The 18,861-nt window shown below is 36.3% G+C and overlaps 1 protein-coding gene across 1 annotated transcript in view; it reads left to right on the forward strand.

Moving 5' to 3' along the window:
• Positions 1–17,156, forward strand: part of TTK (TTK protein kinase) — a gene marked incomplete at its 5' end in the record, with an annotated part of 20,559 nt that extends 3,403 nt beyond the window's left edge. Inside the window, 17 exons of the mRNA XM_009865565.1 lie at positions 414–519; positions 616–691; positions 768–865; positions 1,848–1,947; positions 2,690–2,813; positions 4,847–5,028; positions 5,152–5,288; positions 6,861–6,987; positions 8,073–8,165; positions 10,410–10,567; positions 10,659–10,810; positions 12,189–12,313; positions 12,633–12,713; positions 14,159–14,335; positions 15,226–15,316; positions 15,529–15,626; positions 16,786–17,156. Of these exons, the coding sequence (XP_009863867.1) occupies positions 414–519; positions 616–691; positions 768–865; positions 1,848–1,947; positions 2,690–2,813; positions 4,847–5,028; positions 5,152–5,288; positions 6,861–6,987; positions 8,073–8,165; positions 10,410–10,567; positions 10,659–10,810; positions 12,189–12,313; positions 12,633–12,713; positions 14,159–14,335; positions 15,226–15,316; positions 15,529–15,626; positions 16,786–16,875 (2,015 nt within the window). The remainder of the gene's footprint in view (positions 1–413; positions 520–615; positions 692–767; positions 866–1,847; positions 1,948–2,689; positions 2,814–4,846; positions 5,029–5,151; positions 5,289–6,860; positions 6,988–8,072; positions 8,166–10,409; positions 10,568–10,658; positions 10,811–12,188; positions 12,314–12,632; positions 12,714–14,158; positions 14,336–15,225; positions 15,317–15,528; positions 15,627–16,785) is intronic.
• Between the last annotated feature and the right edge of the window lie 1,705 nt (positions 17,157–18,861).

Below are 18,861 nucleotides of genomic sequence, written 5' to 3' on the forward strand. Positions count from 1 at the left end.
TCCTGCTTCTGCATATAGAGTAATCTTAACAGGGAGATTTTTCTGTTAGAAGTTAAATTGCTCTGATGGTCTTTGAATATCTTGAATCTCCCTTTTATGTGTTTAAACATAGTTTACAGCTAAAGCTGTGCAGAAGACAAGTAGCTAATGTACTTAACAACTGTTATAATTACAAACCGTTTTGTGCTTATCCTGGAAAGCTCTTTCTGGTTCTAAGTCTGTATTTGGATTTTTTTTTTAATATTAATTATTGTACTGCTTAGATCAGTAGAAAACAGTAATATACGTCATTAATACTAGATTACTGCAAATGTGTGTATTTTTAAATTTCACTTATGAAAAAACATTCTTTTCTTTTGAAACTAATACAATTGGCAGTAGTATCTGAGTAATTATAATTCATTTACCTACAGTGTCAGGTACACAAGAGTCTGGACTTCAGAGCATAATTGGAAATTACAGAAGCACAAAAAGGAATGATTCTGGTGAAACTTCTACTGTTACAAGACTTTTTATTGGGTAATGGCTTGATTTCTTATTTAATTTCTTAAATATACTTTAAACTAAAATCAAAGACACACTACAGTGTTATGGGTTTTCTTTTCTTACCTTCAGGGATGAGAAGTCACAGGAACTCGATGCTGTAGTTAATTACCCCAATCCATTAAGAGCACTGAACAAATCTAACCAGGTAGAACGTGTAATGTTTTGCTTCAAAATCTTTTTGTTCTACTTTGCACACCTGATAACTTTCAATTTACTCTTAGGCCTGCCCCTTTGGGAGGGTACCTGTTAAACTAGTAACTGATGCTGGTGATGATGTGGAGGAGACAGATGTCCCACTTACAGCTAGTGCCATGAAGAGGTAGGGTTATTGCATTTACTACAGCATAATAAATTTTAATACTCTTTTTTCAATGTTTTTACTGGATAGTGGAAACATCAGATGTTAATGTTAATCTAAAGATGACTGACAAAGTCATAGTTGTGATAGGTATTCTGCTGCTCAGATTCTTTGTATGATGGCATGCAAAGATCAGTTGCTTGTTCCGTTTAATCAGTAGGTTCAAGACATAGGAGACTAAGGCAAGAATAATTTTTGTTCAAAATAACATCTCTGTATTCTAGTTTGTAGAGTTAGATATAAGGCAGTCTTGTAACTTCAAGAATCTTTAAATCCTCATTTTCAACATAATCCATATGATAATGATGATATTAAGAAAGTGGTTATGCTCTTTTTATTGCAAGTAACTGTTCAATGGTGAAAGAATCTGCCAACTAAAATAGCACTTTGCTACATGTTACGTGACTAACAGAGTTGAAAGCAAAGGAGAAAGCTCCCTCTCCCAGTCAAGTCTGTTATGCTGACTTTCCCTCTTATTGCTATGTGATTCAATTCATGTGGAAATGGGAATTTTGGGGAGAAATGCAGAACTAAAGAATAAAAGCTGCATACTTAGCCCCTCAGAAGTTAGCTAAAGCACAATATTCTGAATCTGTGAAAGTAGTGGGATAAATTACTTCGCATAACAGTATTGTTCTGTAAGTATTTAAAAATTTGCTTTGGAACACACCATTGGGGTTTAGGATCATAGCCATAACTTATACTGTCTTCTGTGGGAGACAACCAATTAACTCATCTATCATTTCATAGGATGATAGGGCATTGTTACAGGGTTTGGTTTTTTTTTTAAATATTTTTTCTTACTTGGCTCTCCTACTTTTCGGTATATTTGAAGCTTGTAGACAAAAGTCTTCACACAACTGCCTTTTTCATCTGGTTCACAAAAAGCCATCACCACGTTATATGTTGGCACATGATGTAATTAACAATGTTGTTTCAGTAGGCAAATTTCCAGCTCCAAATGTACAGCCTTCATTGCACCTTTTCCACCATCAGAATCAAAATCTACTGGGAGCGATTCATACGACCTGGGAGACTTGCAGGTAACTTCAGTCTTTTTTTTAAATAGGTATAAGGAACTCTACTTGTCGGTCTTATGATATTAGAAAGGAAAATAGAATCATAATATTTTGAGTGGGAAGGGATCTGTAGAGGCCATCAGTGCAAGAAAAAAGGTGGAATTTTTCCTTTAAGTAATTGGTTGACAGTAGAAATCTTCATTGTGGGCTTTGATTTTGAAAGTTCTTGTGTATGATCAGAAAGCTTTCCCTAAACACTACATCTGACAGGAAAAATGGGGAGGGTGTGAGTAAAAAAAATCTGTCATATGACTTATGAAGAGGGGATAAACAGGTTTTATCTTGCCTACAGGAGCTTTTTCAGCTGTAGTCATGAGTTTTTTATCCTGAAAAGTTCTCTTTTGAAGTTCTCAAATGAACTCCATTTAACTGAGATCATTAAGTGTTCTGTGGAGCTATAAATTATGTCTTTTGATAGAAATTAATTTTGTGCTATGCCTTGCATTTTCATGTCCTGCGTCCCCATCCCCTGAAAGAAAAGTCAAGAATAGAAAGTATTTAGGCCTTCATTAAATTTCACATGGAAATTTAAGGGTGTTGCTGGAATTAAAAATAGTATTGGTAGCGCTTGTCAGTGTACCCTGCACTGTTTTCTAAGGTGTACTGGTTTTGTGGTGAGTCAATCATTAATTATCATAAGGCAGCGTATTTCATACATGGGATCTCATGATGCTTGTTAAGATTTTTGTTTGTTTGTTTTCTCTAGTCCTTACAAGAAAAAAATTCTTTACGGTTGCAGATGTTGGATGAGAATAGCTTAGAACTGGCTACCAATACAACTGTAACTCTCAAAACCAAAATGGATACAAGTCTTGTGATGAAAAGAGAAGGTAACTATTAATATGTGATGTTTTAGTAGTTTGAAATAGAATAAGCGTTGAAAACCTGCTGTTCTGTATTAAAAAAAAACACTGCTAAATATTCTTCAAAAAGCGAAAAAAATTAGCTGCTTGGAATTGAGGAGCATATAATTGAAATTTGACTTTTGAATTGAAAAGTAGTAAACCCCCCCAAAAATAACAAAACGAGAAAAAAAACCCAGCCAAAAAACCCCGTCAAAACAAAAAAAGACAACACACCAGAAAAACCCAAATTGCCGAAAGCCACAAGAATTCTTACTGCTGCATTGTCCAAAAATGTGGACTGCTGGGCCTTGAAGTAAAATGCCAATATATGATGCTAGTTCATTATGTCCTTAGCTTTTACACCACATAGCAAGTGGGCATTGAAATAGCGATGATTCAGATTGACTTGCCAGCCTGAGTGTAGAAAAATGTTGCCAGAGTATCAGGTAATAGTGCTCATTTGTACCAAAAAAAAGTGGATGTTGGCAGAGAGAAATTCAAACCAAGAATCATAACGTTCTTGAGGGGAAGTCGGTTTTGATTTTTCTGAGACGTTCAAATTATAGTAGTTTGCTTCTCCTGTGACTTTCCTTGTATATGCTCCTAACTCTGACTTTATTGAAGTTTAATCTGAGAGTGTTTTGGCTGAAGATGAGACCATGACTTTGTTTTTCGCTTGACAAACTGCAAAGCTCCTGCAGTACTCTGAGTGCAGGCTACCCTTGCCTTCCATTGCATTCAGCACTCGGCTTCCCGTCCTTTTTACCCTTTAGTACTTGAAACTCTAAGTAGCTTTTTCTGCTGCTCTTTATGTATCAGAGACTATTTCACGTATTTGAATTGTTCACAGCTCTGAATTGTTTGCTTCTGCTTTGGTCAGGTTTGTCTTTTTTTAATTTTTAGGTTTTTTTGGTTTCATCTGCTAAGTATCTGTTGTCTTTGGTCAGCTCCATTGCTCTATGCAAATTTACGTGTAAATGTTAAATTTATGTCATCTTGGGTGTTTCTTCACTTGTTGCTATACAGTTTTACCCTCACCTGAGTTTTAGCACAGCATATGCATGCATCTTAATCTTTGGGGAAAAGTGTAGAATAAATAGCTTTCTTAATGTCATAGTTACTTATGAGGTTTCCCAAAAGTATGGAAACACTTTGTCATAAGGCAAATTGTTTACTTTTTTTCTTTTACTATATATTGAATAAAAAAATATAATTTTCACTGTTTTTTCCATGTACTTGGTGCATTCCAATTTATGAACTTGTTCTACAGGAATCCCTTGTGTGAATGACACTTGTGTGAAATAAAAGTGTACCCTTTAGAGCCTTATTAAATTTCAGTGTCAATCAAATGCTCTGTTATACTTCTGACTACGTAAATGCTCTTACTTTAAACAGCATGGTGTTTCAGCCTTAATTGTACTGCAATATTTAGAAGTTTTATTTTTTAAAGATATATAAGCTTTGACATAAGAATCAAATTATTGCATTATTAATATACTTTCAGGGAAGGATTTTTTTTCAGAAACAGACTTTTTTTTGTATTCCAGAAGTAGCCTAAGCTCTGCTTCAGTATTTATCTAATGTATAGAGTTTGACTATTGTGCGAAGTCACCTCATGATGTAGAAATAGGAGTGGTGTGAGGTGACCTTATTGTGGTCTTTCTTTATAAACAACTCTGATTTATAGCTGGTAAAATTTAGAAGGTTACTAGTGGTGGCTTAATATCAGCAGTGTGAAATATTGGAATATATATACTAATCTTGTACAGTTACTTGCCACTGCTGTGCTTCATCAGAAATCTAGCTTCCTAGGCAGCTTTCTGATTTCTGATCCTGAAAAAATAGGTGAAAATGTCTAATAATATTGAATTGGATTTAGGATTATATATATTGAATTGGATTTAGGATTTTATATATATATATATAGACATACCTACTGTAAGAAAGTAGAATACTGGCAGAAACTCTTTGAAGCATTAATGTCTTCATAAAAATCTGTTTGGTTTTTTTTTTCCCAGAAAAAAAAGTCCAGCATGAGGAGCTGAAGATACCAGAGCCAAGGAGTCTGGAAAGTAAACAGCAGCAATCTAGTTCTGGTGAAAGCTATAGAAAGCAGTTGGATAAGATTAAACTGAACTGTGTTAGTGCCAGAAAAAAATGGCCAGTTCATGAAGCGATACAGAAAAGTTGCTCTGCAGAGGTAAAGTAACAAGGATACGTAGTGGTTTTCTAGCTGTAGCAGCCTTTGTGTGTGGAAAAATTATTTCTGTGTTCTTAATTGTGGCTTTTTGTGTGGAATAATGTCTTGCTTTGCCCTCTGAAGGGAAAACAATCAAGCCTTGAGCAGTCTGGTCACCCTGTTTCAAAAGGATTATCACCTCCAGATGCTGTTTCTAAGAGAAGTGACCCATTGCATGTCTGTGGAACACCGAGCGCCACAGACAAGGACTATATGGACTGGTGAGCCACCACTTTGACCTGCACACTCTAAGAGTATCAATCTCTGGGAAGACTTGAGAAGTTTTTAACTGGGTTTCTTAAGCTTTTCTGTTCAGATATAGCAAGATAGATGTGGTGTTTCGGGACATAGTTTAGTGGTCATAGTCGTGCTGGGTATATGGTTGGACTAGAAAATCTTAGAGGTCTTTTCTAACCTTACTGATTCTATAATTGTATAAGATTTTCAAGTACTTCCAATCTTTGATGGCAAATGCCTGACTTAAAGATTGCATTTAGGGAACTGTCAACTTTTCAATGTTTGGAAGTATACTATCAAAGTAGTAAGTCTCTCCTTCCCTGATCCCTGCTACGTGACACTTTCTTTTGTTTTTTTGCGACTGACAGGCTTTTTAGATTGATAACTGTATATCAGTCCAGTTTTCATGATGCAAGTGTCTGGGCTTAAAAAAAGTAAGGAATTGAGAGGCTTGCAGAATCAAGCACCCAAATTAGGAAATGCTAGCACTTGTTTACCAGTGCAATCTTAAATTAGGCATAACCCCCTGTGCATATGTTGATAATTAATTATATGATTAGTTACTGTTTTTCGTAAGTGTCCAGGATGAATCACATAGGTCAAGGCTGTATGATGAATGAGTAGGCACTGTTCCTGTTGGTAGGACCTCTGTCCCTGTAGGTGTTGGATTTAGAGTGTGTGTGGTGAATAAAGAACATCCTTTCATGATGGAACTTGACAGAAGTATCCTTAAACAGATTGTTGTTCTTTCAAACTTTAATATGTAAATTTTTTAAAGTAGAATTTTTGTTACACACAGTGTATATGACATGTGGTCAACAGGCAGGACTGAGTGCTTTTGTCTTCAGTGAGAACAATGCTTCTGATTGGTTTTCACTTTAAATCTTTCATTTTTCTACTCCTCACAGAAAAAAAAGTTCTAGGCATGTAAATTCTTCTCCAGTTCTGATCGCAGTATCAGTTCCTGTGGAAAAAATATTTGGTAATATAACTAAAGACATAATAGACATCAAGGGAACAAATAAAAAAAACATAAAGGATTTCTTGCAATTTTTAGTTTTCTTAAATATGTGATCTTTCTGCTCATACACAGTGTAGCTAAAGCTCTCAGAAAAACCCTCTCATGATTGCCTTGAAGTAGTTCTCATACTCAATTGAAAAGAAAAAATATCTCTTAATCTAAGAAGATTTTGAATAAAGAACAATAAGTTAAAGAAGACTAACTATAGCTCAGACTATCTTGCTGTCTTTTGATCAGTTTTGTAGTTATGGTGCTTTCATTTTTCCACTCTGTGAGGAGTGCCAGCTAGCACCTGAAGATGGGGTTTTAATTAGTTACAGTTTTAAGAAATATTTCTGAAGTGTATTGTAATTTAAGTGTACTTGTAATGGACTTATAAGTCAAGAAGTTGAAGTGGTCTTAATGCTAATTGTTGAATGTAGCAGAGGCTTGATTGAGTTTAACTTTCAAGAAGTACTGAAGATTTCGACTTTATTGTTAGGATAATCTTTAGAAAAATACAGCTAATGCAGATATTGTTCGTTATTTCCTTTAGTTTCAGAACACCAGTTGTAAAGAACAGCTTTCTACCAGGATGTCAGATTTCTACTCCTTACAGCCAGGTCCCGTATTTCCTGCCACACACTCCAGCAACTCCATTTCAAAATCAAGTTGGCTTGCAGGTAGCAATTTTAAGCTCTCTTCTACAATTTTTCGGTACATAAATTATGTAGAGAGTACTTAGGTTAAGTATACGCATGTATATATTGTTTTAATCTCAACTTGCTGTTCAATTTTCTGGATGAGTAATGGAAAGTAGTCTTTTGCTTATTCTCAAAATAACTGTTTCTTTGTATGTATGTCTGACTTGAGGTAAAATAATTTAGCTCTCCTGTCAAAATCCTGAAGCCTTTGTGTCTGAATTCTAAGCCTTTTCAAATTCTATTTCATGACACAGACAAGAAATAGTCACTATTTCTATTCTGCTAGGCTGTTATAGTGGTACTACCCACTACAGTAGAGTACCCATAAGGAGAAGCAGTGTATGCTAAAACCTAAGAGTTTGAGGAGCATAAAAGAATGAAGAATTCTATTCCTTCTCCATTTTGTTTGATTCCGCAAATTTTGATGTATTTGTGGTGGCCTGGAATGTAGAAATGGATCATAAATGGATTTCACATTCAAATAGGAATCTTCCCAGCTGTAGATAGAGTTGAGGTGTAGGTTTAAGCTTCCTACCAGAGGATATAAATATTTAAAATTTGTAGCTGTTCTACAGCTTGGCATAGCATGTGCAGGCTGTTGCAGCTTCACAGCACTGAAACCTGTTATCTAGTAGTTAGCTTCAAGCAGAGTAATAGTGAATTTGCGTACAGCTCTAAGTCAGTTGCATGCTGTGATGGAAACTAGATTATCCAGAGACTTTCAAACATTACCTGTAGAGAGGGAGGTGTGTCTAATGATGTGAGGAGACGTATTAAAGAACAGCCTTTTCTTGATTTCCAGTGTGAAGACCATCAGTATCTTTTATCTATAAAAGATTTTAGTGATGTTACATGCCAAGTGATGAACATTGTAGAAATACCTTTTCCGTGGGGATCTCCAGCTTTAAAGATAAGCGTATATAAAGTTTAGTTATACTAGGCTTTATCGTGTTCAGAAAGACCAAGACAATTTAAAATATATTAACTTTATGAAGGAAAGCTCTACCAAGTTCAACTGCACATATACCAATACTTTTCTTAATTTTCTTTATATATGTACACAGGTTCCAGCTTCTATACCTTCACATGAATGTCTTGCCATCAAAGGAAGAGTTTATACAATATTAAAGCAAATAGGCAGTGGAGGCTCCAGTAAGGTAAGATGCTCTTTTATCCTTTTAGACAGCCACTCATTTACACAATAGTAGTTGTATTGTAAACATACATGTTGAAGTTATCTAATAAGGAGTGCCTAGTGCTAACATGTACAAAGTGTCTGAGTGAGTCAGAGAATCTAGAAATTTGTTTTAATGCTAGGCTTATACTTCATGCCTCGTGGATGCAGAGGAAACATAGTGCATAGATTAGACTTCATGCATTACTGTTTTACCTGAGTCTTCAGAGTGCCTGCAATAACTGAATTAATGTATTATAAAAATACTTCCATTATTATGGGATGCTAAGCACAGAACTGTTGGGTTTAGTGGAGAAATAAAGTAAAATCAATGGGTAGATAAAGGGGCTGTGAAGTAAAGAATAAACAGTGAATAGATCCTCAAAACAGCTCTGGTCAGAACACTGAACTGAAGCTACAGAAATATGAAAAAGTCATCAAGCAACTGATGACCATCTAAAAATCTCACTTAAATCAATAAACAGTGGTGGGATCCCACTTCAGCTTTCTACATGAAGGCCTGGAGGTAGATTGTGCTCTTTATAAGGAAATGTGGGGTCACAGGAGCTTGGGAAACAGTTTTAGTAAAATCTCTTATTCAGAATGTTAAGAATTATTAAAAATCCCAACATAAGCAATTTTATGTGAGTTGGATTTCTTTTCTGTCTGTTCTGTCTCTCTCACCTCTGCTTTACTTGTATGCTTCTGTCTAAAGACTGTTGCTAGTCGCAGGGACAGACTAAGAATTTCTGTAAGGGAAATTTGTCACATGCATGCATCGCTTAATCCTCAGTAACAGCTTACATAGTACTTAGTTTACAGCACGTGCAAAGTGAAAACATTAATTTTAGTTAGAGGCATGCAGTGAAATGTAAACTGGATGCTTAGCTTAAATGATAACACTTCTGTTTTAAACTTTTTATTTATCCTTTTGATTTGCCAAAAATTGCCAAGAAATCTTAATTAGAGCTTGTTTTAGAACTGAGTATCTCATCCTTAATACAGTTCACTAAATCCTCTGGTGTTCTTGAGTTTGTCCAGGTCCCTCTGGATGGCATCCTGTCCCTCAGGCATGTCAGCCACACCACTCAGCTTAATGTTCTCTGCAGGCTTGTTAAGGGTGTGCTCCATCCCATTATGTTGCTGATGAAGATAGTAAACAGCACTGGTCCCAGTGTGGACCCATGAGGTACACCAGTTGTCATCGATCTCCATCTGGACAACAAACTGTTGGCTGCTACTCTCTGCATGTGACCTTTCCTTGTCCACCCATCAAATCCAGCTCTCCAATTTAGAGAGATGGATGTTGTGGGGGGCTGTGTCAAAGACCTTACAGAAGTCCAGATAGATGACATCCATTGCTCTTCCCTTGTCCACTGCTGTAGTTACTCCCATGATAGAAGGCCACTAGGTTGGTCAGGCAGGACTTGCCCTTGGTAAAGCCATGCTGGCTGTCTTAAATCACCTCCCTGTCCTCCATGTTCCTTAGCAGAGCTTCTAGGAGGATCCATTCTGTGATCTTCCCAGGCAGAGGTGAGGCTGACAGGTCAGTGGTTCCCAGGGTCTTCCTTTCTACCCTGTTTAAAAATGGGTGCAATGTTACCCTTTCTCCAGTCCCCAGGGACCTTACCTTGCTGCCATGACTTTTCAGATATCCTGGAGCGTGGCTTGGCAACTACATCAGCCAATTCCCTCAGGACTCTGGGATGCATCTTGTCAGGTCCCATAGACTTATGTATATTCAGGTTCCTCAGCGGTGGTCATGAACTTGATTTTTGTCTTACACTGGGAGGGACTTTCCTCCCCCAGTTTCTGTCTTGCTGTCCGTCCACTTGAGAGATGTAAGAAGAGAGATTGCTAGTGAAGGCTGAGGCTAAGTTATTAATTTTACATGATTCTGTTAATTCAGAGAGTAATAATTTGAAAAAGAATATTTTCGTTGGAAGGGACCTTCAACAATCATCTCATCCAACTGCCTGACCACTTCAGGGCTGACCAAAAATTAAAGCATGTTAAGGGCACTGTCCAAATGCCTCTTTGACAGTTTTGGGGCATCTATCACCTCTCTAGGAAGCCTGTTCCAATATTTGACCACTCTCTTGGTAAAGAAACGCTTCCTAACGAGAAGGTACGCTTTTTCTTTGAAATTCTGTTTGTGGTAAGATAAAGAGCCATAATAAATCAGAATTAGGATTGAATGGAGTTATTAACTGATACTATTTTGCAGGTGTTTCAAGTACTGAATGAAAAGAAGCAGCTGTATGCTGTCAAGTATGTGAATCTAGAGGAAGCTGATAAACAGACTGTTGAGAGCTACAAGAATGAAATTGCTCATTTGAGTAGACTGCAAGAACATAGTGATAAGATCATCCGCCTTTATGGCTAGTGAGTAAACACTGAATCTTATTAAACCAATATTTTCTTGTATATAGAAAATGCCTTGAATTTTAACATAAGTATGTTTATTTATTTTTAGTGAAATTACTGACCATCATATCTACATGGTAATGGAGTGTGGAAATATTGATCTCAATAGCTGGCTTAAAAAGAAAAAAAGCATTGATCCATTGGAAAGGAAGAGCTATTGGAAAAATATGCTGGAAGCTGTTCACACAATCCACGAATATGGTATTATTAAGTTATTCTAGGTATTTGTATAGGTTATATGGCAGAGATAATATGAATGTGTTTAAATTTTGGATGTGGTACTGCCCTTAGTTTTGACGTAAGCCCAGTGATCTTCAAAGATGGGCACTGATTGTGAAAAAAATTTAGTGAAACAAAAGACAAGTAAATGTTGATGCATTGAGGTAGACTTTGCTAACTCAAAGTGATCTCCAAGTATCACCGTTGTATAATGCTTTCTGTTTCCCTGCAACAGACAGAAAATAATCTTTTGTATATTAGACTACATTGTATACTCACAATACTACTTGTTCTCCATTAGACCCAATTTTTAGCTGTTCATCCTCTCCAAAGAAGCTTTGACATGAATGACAGCTTTTACACAGCTCGATTGTCTTCACTTTGACTTAGTATTTCAGCTTTTTCTCATAAATCTTTCAGGCCTTCCTTTCATCTTTACCTATGTAGTTGAAATGCCTGCATCTGTATTCTGTTTGGCCTTACAACATGAAGGAGAGAGCATTTTTGAATCCTTTTTGTATTTAAGGAGGAAAAAAAAATAAATAAGTGAAGAGACCTGCACATATGACAGGGCACAAGAATACTAGGACATTCAATAATATAGAAGAGCGCAAAAGCCACTAAAACACAGGCTATATACTAGATGGTGTGTCCTTGGACCCATTTTGTAAAGTATAAGGATGAATTTGTTGATCATATGGACAGTAAGCAAAATCCATAATAAATCGTGTAGGTAGGATTTGAGAGGTCAATCGTATGTAATCCTCAGTAAATGGTATCTTTGAGATCAGAAGCAGAAAACATAAAATTATAGAACATATTGGGCTGGAAGGGACCTTCAAAGGTCGTCTAGTCCAACTTCCCTGCAGAGAGCAGAGACATCTTTAACTAGATCAGGTTGCTCAGAGCCCCACCAGACTAAGCAATGTAATTCTTTTCTTTTAAGTGCTTATTTAGCTGATTATTTAAGAGAAAGCTACAGGAAGGTACAGGCCCTTGAGTTGCCCCAGAACAGCAGTTCAGTGTGGCAGTGTGCACGTGCAGCTGGAGGGCCTGGCCCTAATGGAGAGAAACTATGCAACTCAAGTCTCTTGGAGCTCTTTTGGGGTGCCTGTAGATTTGAATAAGTAATAATTCAAACTATAAACTCATGCAAGTCTTAAGTGTTTAAAAAGAAATGGAAGCATTTTATGAAATTGACAAAGAATAAGTTAGTTTTGGCCATAACTTGGTTTGGCCAGGTAAAGCTGATCTGCACCTTCTCTCTGTGTAAGGATTTTGGGAATTGAACAATAAAAAACTCCACCATAGTTGTAACTTGAATTTACTCAACCTGGATTGACTTTAAACTCTTTTACAGGCATTATTCACAGTGATCTGAAACCAGCAAACTTTCTGATAGTCGACGGAATGTTAAAACTAATTGACTTTGGCATTGCAAACCAAATGCAGCCAGATGTGACCAGCATCATTAAAGATTCTCAGGTGAAGAACACTTCTGGGAAACCAATGTACACGTTTCCGTGAACTGCTATAGTACTGACCGATTATGTTGAATTGATGCAGTGACTTTAATGAATACTGAAATTTTATGCAGAATGGTTATATATATATATGTATATATGTAAATATTCACATATGATTTTTTAACATCTTTTCATTGAATGGAATAGCAGTGGCCTTCAGTCTTAATAGAAACAAATTTTCAAGATGCTTTTCAGTGCTTTGAGACTAATCTAATTTTTTATCAAGTGAGTTAAATGCATGCCTCACTGAAGGAGTATCTTTAAATTTTTATGACTAGGTTGGAACGATGAATTATATGCCACCTGAAGCAATAAAAGATATGTCTTCCTATGGAGAAAATGGGAAATCTCGTTCTAAGGTAACATGATCTTTTTTTCTCCTATTCATTTCATGTTATTTTAAGTTTTCATGTTATTTTAAGATTTAGTTTTCTCAAAATCTTCCACTGAAACTAGAATACAAGGAAATCCACTGTGCCATGATGATGGTTGGCAGAGATTGAAGACTTAAGTTCATTCCTCTCAACTACCTAAAAGCATATGCTGTTTAGAAAAATGTTAAGTGCTGAATTAGTAAAATTGCCAAAAATTGGTGCAACCTTTATGGTTCTGCTAGCTGCTACACAGCTACATTTTAACTTTCTGCATAGCTTTGGCTTAGAAATCTTTTTCTGAAAGCAAGAAAATGATGATGCTTTTCTCACTTAGCATATTATTGAATTCTTTTAAGCTAGAGGCAGATTTTGCAAGAAATGAGTGATAACTAATAAAGTCTTTTAAAAGGTGATACAGTGGAGTCTGGTTCAGGGGACACATGTATGAGTTCTGTGTATCCTATTTTTCTGTGCAACAAAGCACTGTGTGTTGTAGAACTTTTTAGAACTCCATCAGGGGAATAGAATGTCAATGCCGAGGAAGGGACTGAAGGAAAGCAATTGCTCATTGGCAGTCAAACTTCAGTTAAGGGGTTACACAGTCTTGTGGAAAGGTATTAAAAAATAATCTGTAATCATGTGTATGTGCACATATATACGCAAGGATTGTGACTTTAACAGCTGAATGGAAGTATTACTATGCTGTGAAACACAGTCTTGCCTTTCTAATCACCAAATAGGGTTTCTTAGAGATGGATTTCTTGTGTTAGGGATTATACCTTTAACTTTTTTTTAAAATGTTTTTAAAAATTGTGTGCAAAGTGCAGACTTGTTCTGGAGCTCAGCTCATATAAGCAAAAATCTAACCGTTGTGCTGGGAGTCAGGAACTCTGTGGGCCTCTTGCTTCGCTTCCCTCCTCTCCCCCATGCCACCAACCTTATGCACTTTTCTTCAAGTGCTTCAGCTTTCACAGAAGTGGAGAATTTTGTACGGAACAGCCCAAGTGTGGTGGCTGAAATCTGAATCCTTTAAACCCAGAGTCTCACTTTGAGGACACAGCTGTGATGTCTTGCTGGTTTCTGGATTGAATTAATTTAGTATGCTTTTATTTATATTTGCTTGTAAATCTGAAATTAGAATCCTTCTGTTCAACTTGCTAAGGGCTTCTTTTAGTTGTATAAGCAAGTTGATTTTTTTAAAGTTAATTAATAAAAATAGCTTTCTTATGGAATATTAGTGAATGAAGTCACATTGCTGTCGTGGTAGATAAGGGCATGCTGGGCTTTTTTTGTATGCTAGTTAATAAGATCTTTTATCCAATGTAAAATAGATACACTAAGTGAAATGATTGTATGATTATATGATAAATTGACTGAAGGGACAGTTCCTTAAGTGAGAAATAATCTTAATGTTTTTGATTTTATATTAGATAAGTCCTAAAAGTGATGTGTGGTCATTGGGATGCATTTTATACTGCATGACTTACGGGAGGACTCCGTTTCAACACATAACAAATCCAATTAATAAACTGCATGCTATTGTTGATCCTAGTTATGAAATAGAATTTCCAGATATTGCTGAGAAGGATCTTCAAGATGTGCTAAAGGTAACTGTCCTGTAAGATTAGCTTTGGTTCAGATAATGGCAATTTTTGTATTTAAAGCATATTTTCTTAAACTGAGTTGTGCTTGAGAAACATTTTTCCACAAATAAATGCTTATTGCTATATGTAGGCCTTACTTACTCCTAAAGAAGACTTAAGGAAGCTAGAGCTACTTCATATCACTTCCATAGTAAAAGTCTATTTTCAGTTCAGTAGCAAATAAACAAGCAAATACTTAGAGCAGTCTGATATAAATCTTTTTGGCTGAGCAACCCACAGTAAAATCAGAGAATCATAGAATGGCTTAGGCTGGAAGGGACCTTAGAGATCATCTAATTCAGGCTCTCTGTCATGGGCAGGGACACCTCTCAACTGTATCAGGCAACACATGGGGACTGAACAGGAATCGAACCCACGACCTTCGCGTTATAAGCGCCAGTAAATACAATATCATTTGTCCTTGCCATCCATTTCCCTCATCCTGTACCTATTCCTGCTTTTGAAACTTGGACTATGATTTCACTCAAGCCCTAATTACATTTCTCAGCAGGTAACAAACTGCATTCCAGAAATACTTAACCCCTTAACTTTGAAATCTTGGTGTCATTTTGAGTCCTTCAAAATAAAAGGATATTGTAGGTTCTGGTCTTCATCTTTTCTTTGTTGCTTGAGTAAGGCAGGATACCAAACTTTACTCTGAGATAATTGCTAATGAAGGCAACGAGGTTAATCTGTTACTGTATCGAGTTGAGTCTGAGTATGTAGTTCAGCAGTAAGAAGTACTGACATGAATCTTACAGGGTCTGTTAAAGATTATCACTGTTAATTCTTAGGAAAATTCTTAATTTGCAGGCAAAGCATTCTTCCTCTTCTTTTTGTTTTTTCATTTGCAGCGCTGTTTAATAAGAAATCCTAAACAAAGAATATCTGTTTCGGAGTTGCTGGTACATCCTTATGTTCAAATTCAAAGTAATTGTCAAACAGGTACATTTATTTAAAATTTTTATTTATCATTCTATTTGAGAAATCAAAATGCTCTTATGTGCTTTCTACTTGCAGATGTAACAATCTATTTTGCTTGGTGCTTATGTTCCAGAAAAGACTTCAATATTTTAATTCATAAACCTCTTAAAAACTGCACTGATAATTGTATACAACTCTGTGTAAACTGTAACATAATTCTGAATTAACTGCAGGTGTTCCAAATGCAAAAGGAACAACTGAGGAAATGAAACGTATCCTTGGCCAGCTTGTTGGCTTGAATTCTCCCAACTCCATTTCTAGAGCTGCGAGGGTAAGTAAACTTTTTCTGTTTTATCTGGTAGTACATGTTATGAGAACAAAGGTGAGAACGTTTGGTAATGAAAGCTGAAAGGAAACATATATGGAGCTTTAGCCACAGCTGGAAAAACACTTTGTAGTGTTTTTTTTTTTTTGCAAGCATGCAGAATTTCTGAAAAGATGATAGTAGTCTTTATTTTTAGCTTTTTCTTTCCTTTCTGTGTCCCAGTGTATCTGCATTGCCTTACTTGCAGATACCTGCTGCCCCAGCATCTCCTCTCTACAACAGTCTTTATGGTGCTGCTTTGCTTTTAAGCTGTGCAAAATCTGTAGGGGGGTCTTGTCATTTAAGGACCTTCGTTATGGAGACACGATCTAGATCGATCTGTCAAGGGTGCCAGCTTTTGGACTGAACTCTTAATGCATTGCTCTGTGTAAATTAGCCCTGGTTGAGGTATTACGGTTTCAGCCTCTGGGTTTACTGTTTGAAAGAGAAACTTGGTAACACTTCACCAACTTGGTTATTTGCACCTGTCTCGCAGAAGAGGGGATGGTGGTCAAATATATCGTAAGTTGAGATGGAATGCAAAGCCACTTTCTTGGGAAGGAAAGTAAATTCAGTGTGCATAAAATAAATCTCAAGAAGTTTATACTTACACTGCTAGTCATACCTGATCATTTTTAAAAATGAGTATGAACAAGAGATTATCCTTTTAACAAGTGTGATGTGGCTGTGTTTTGTGGCCACTGATTTTCCTATCTTGCTCCCTCAAGTATGCAAATACCTCTTCTTCCATGCTAGTGTTTCCACATCAGAGATAATTAACGGAGTAAACTTGATTTTAAACCTCAGTAATTAGTCTGTTCTCTGCCAGCTTCTGAAGCTCTGTGCAATTGCTCATGCTGCTAAGTTAGCGTACGTGTTTTATTTTAGGCACTACATTGCATTACAACTGGTACAACTATGCTGCCTTAAGTTTACAACTGGTACAACTATGCTGCTTTAAGTGTGTCTTTATTTTCTGATTTGAGGGAGAAGTTTTAGTGTGGAGTTTGGAATATTTCAGTATGTGATGACTTATTTCCAGTGGTAATGTTTTTTATAAAGATACAGTTTGAATCCCTGTGCAGTACAACTGTTCACCTGAATACCTGTTTTTATTAACTTTTAGACTTTATATGAACAGTGCAGCAGCGGTAAAAGTCTTGATGTATCAGCATTTGCAAAACCTGGGAGTCAAAAATCATGGACAACAAAATGATGTACTACTGCTCAGGACGCAAGATAGATGTCTGGTCTGTTAAAAAAATATTTTGTGCTGCTAGCTTTTTAAAGGACACTCAGCGTAAAGTTCACCTTTTTTAAACGTTCTTTGTGTCTTCTGTGCTTGCAGATCATTAAAAAGAATTTAATTGAATGCATTTACTGTGAGCCTTTCACTCCTTGCATGCCACTTGGATCAAACAATGAAAATTGTTAGTTGGGTGATTATGGCCTTTGTTAGTTACAAAGCACTGCAATATTTGGAGTACAAAACTGTGTGTGAGAATCTTCAGGCTATTTTGGTTTAGATTCAGGAGGATAAAATTTCCTAAAATGTTAATTGGTGTACATGGGAAACATGCAGTTATGTTTTGAAATATTTCCTATGGTATGAACACAGGGTACTGTGCTGTTTTGTCCTTCACCAGCAAATACCTCTTGTGTCCCGTTTTGATCATAACTAATGAAATAATCACTCTGTATAAAAAGATCAGCTGCAATACTGTCGATACATGTAAATGTCATCCAGTTTTTGAGACGTTCCTGTGGTCAAGTGACATGTTGGAAACATCAATACTGTTCTGAAGTTATGTGAATAAAATGGCCTTTGTTCTATTGAAAACACTACTTATAAATCCAATATGCTTTTAGATTTGAAAATAATAGAAGACTCACTAAGATTCATGATGGTCAGCAATCACTAATTGGTATCTTTAAAGCATTAATATTAAGGAAGCAGTCTTTAAAATGCATTGAATGTAGCAGGACTGATTTTTTACATGATTGTTACTGAGTTGATCCGTTTTTAACTGAGCTACATTTCTTGTGCCAGTGTATGAATTTTAAAGTTTCTTAAATAATTGAAAGGTAATAATTGAAATAATTGAAAAAAAATCATTGAAAGATAATATCTAATAGTTAAAAAAAAAATCTTGCCTTCAGTTTCAGGAGGGCTGCCTTGCTGTCCTTAGATACATTCTAAATTATGCAGCTTGTCAGGTCTCTACATTGATGAAATATGTTGAATTATTGTATGCCTTTTTTTTTTTTTTGGTAACAGCCCTGCACATAAAGAGCCCAACTTCATTATTGAAGTGGCTCTTTCCTTGTTTATCTGCATGAATTAAGAGTGTGATATAGTCCATGATGAGTGTTGGAAGAAGCTGGTCAGCACCAGGGAAGCTTTCCTTGACAATGTCTGCATGTTAGGTTACCGAGTTCATGTTTTCTTAGGTTCAGAAGAGCACTGAAATATTTTCAAGTCTTTGATAGTTCTTGTATATTATATTAATGATTGAATAACTCATATTGTGAAACATTACAATATTACTTTTCGCAAAGGCCTAAAATGAGGGAGGTATGTCTTTTATTGTAAGCATATATGTAAATATTTACTTCCTCTCCTCCCCCCAGGTGTGTATTTTTTCTTCAGATTGCCTGGATTCACATTACTTAATGTTATGAGGGTTTGGGGTTTTGTGGGGGGTTTTTTTGGGGTTTTTTTTTGATCCTGGAGTGTTTCACTGAAGTCTTACTATCAGTTGATTTCTGTAGCTTTAGTTACCACGACTCTTGAAAGATTTGGAGGAACGAAAATGAGTGGCATGGTGCTACTGGTTACCTGTTAACTTGAACCTGTAACAGTACGGTGAGATCTCTGCAAAGCCTTTGAAGAAGGCAGATAGTCTCGACTGCCAGGTTTTATCACCTGACAAATATGATGATGCATCCAAACAAGTGCAAATCGAGTGCCTAGAAATTCTTTCTGTGTCTGTAGTGGAGGTGCATGTTCATAGCACTTCTGTTATCTGTATGCTGCCAGGTACGTTATTAAGGTCAGCTGTCTGTGAGGGCAAAAAACTGATAGTTCTTGATGCTGGAGGCTTCTTTAAGCCAACACATCATGCTGCCTTGGGAAGATGCGTCTGGAGTCTAGAGGATTCTTAGAAATTACTTTGAGCATCATAAAATACTGGGTAGTTGT

Source organism: Apaloderma vittatum, unplaced genomic scaffold (assembly GCF_000703405.1).
Source record: "Apaloderma vittatum isolate BGI_N311 unplaced genomic scaffold, ASM70340v1 scaffold7080, whole genome shotgun sequence".
In the NCBI taxonomy this organism is placed as follows: Eukaryota; Metazoa; Chordata; class Aves; order Trogoniformes; family Trogonidae; genus Apaloderma; species Apaloderma vittatum.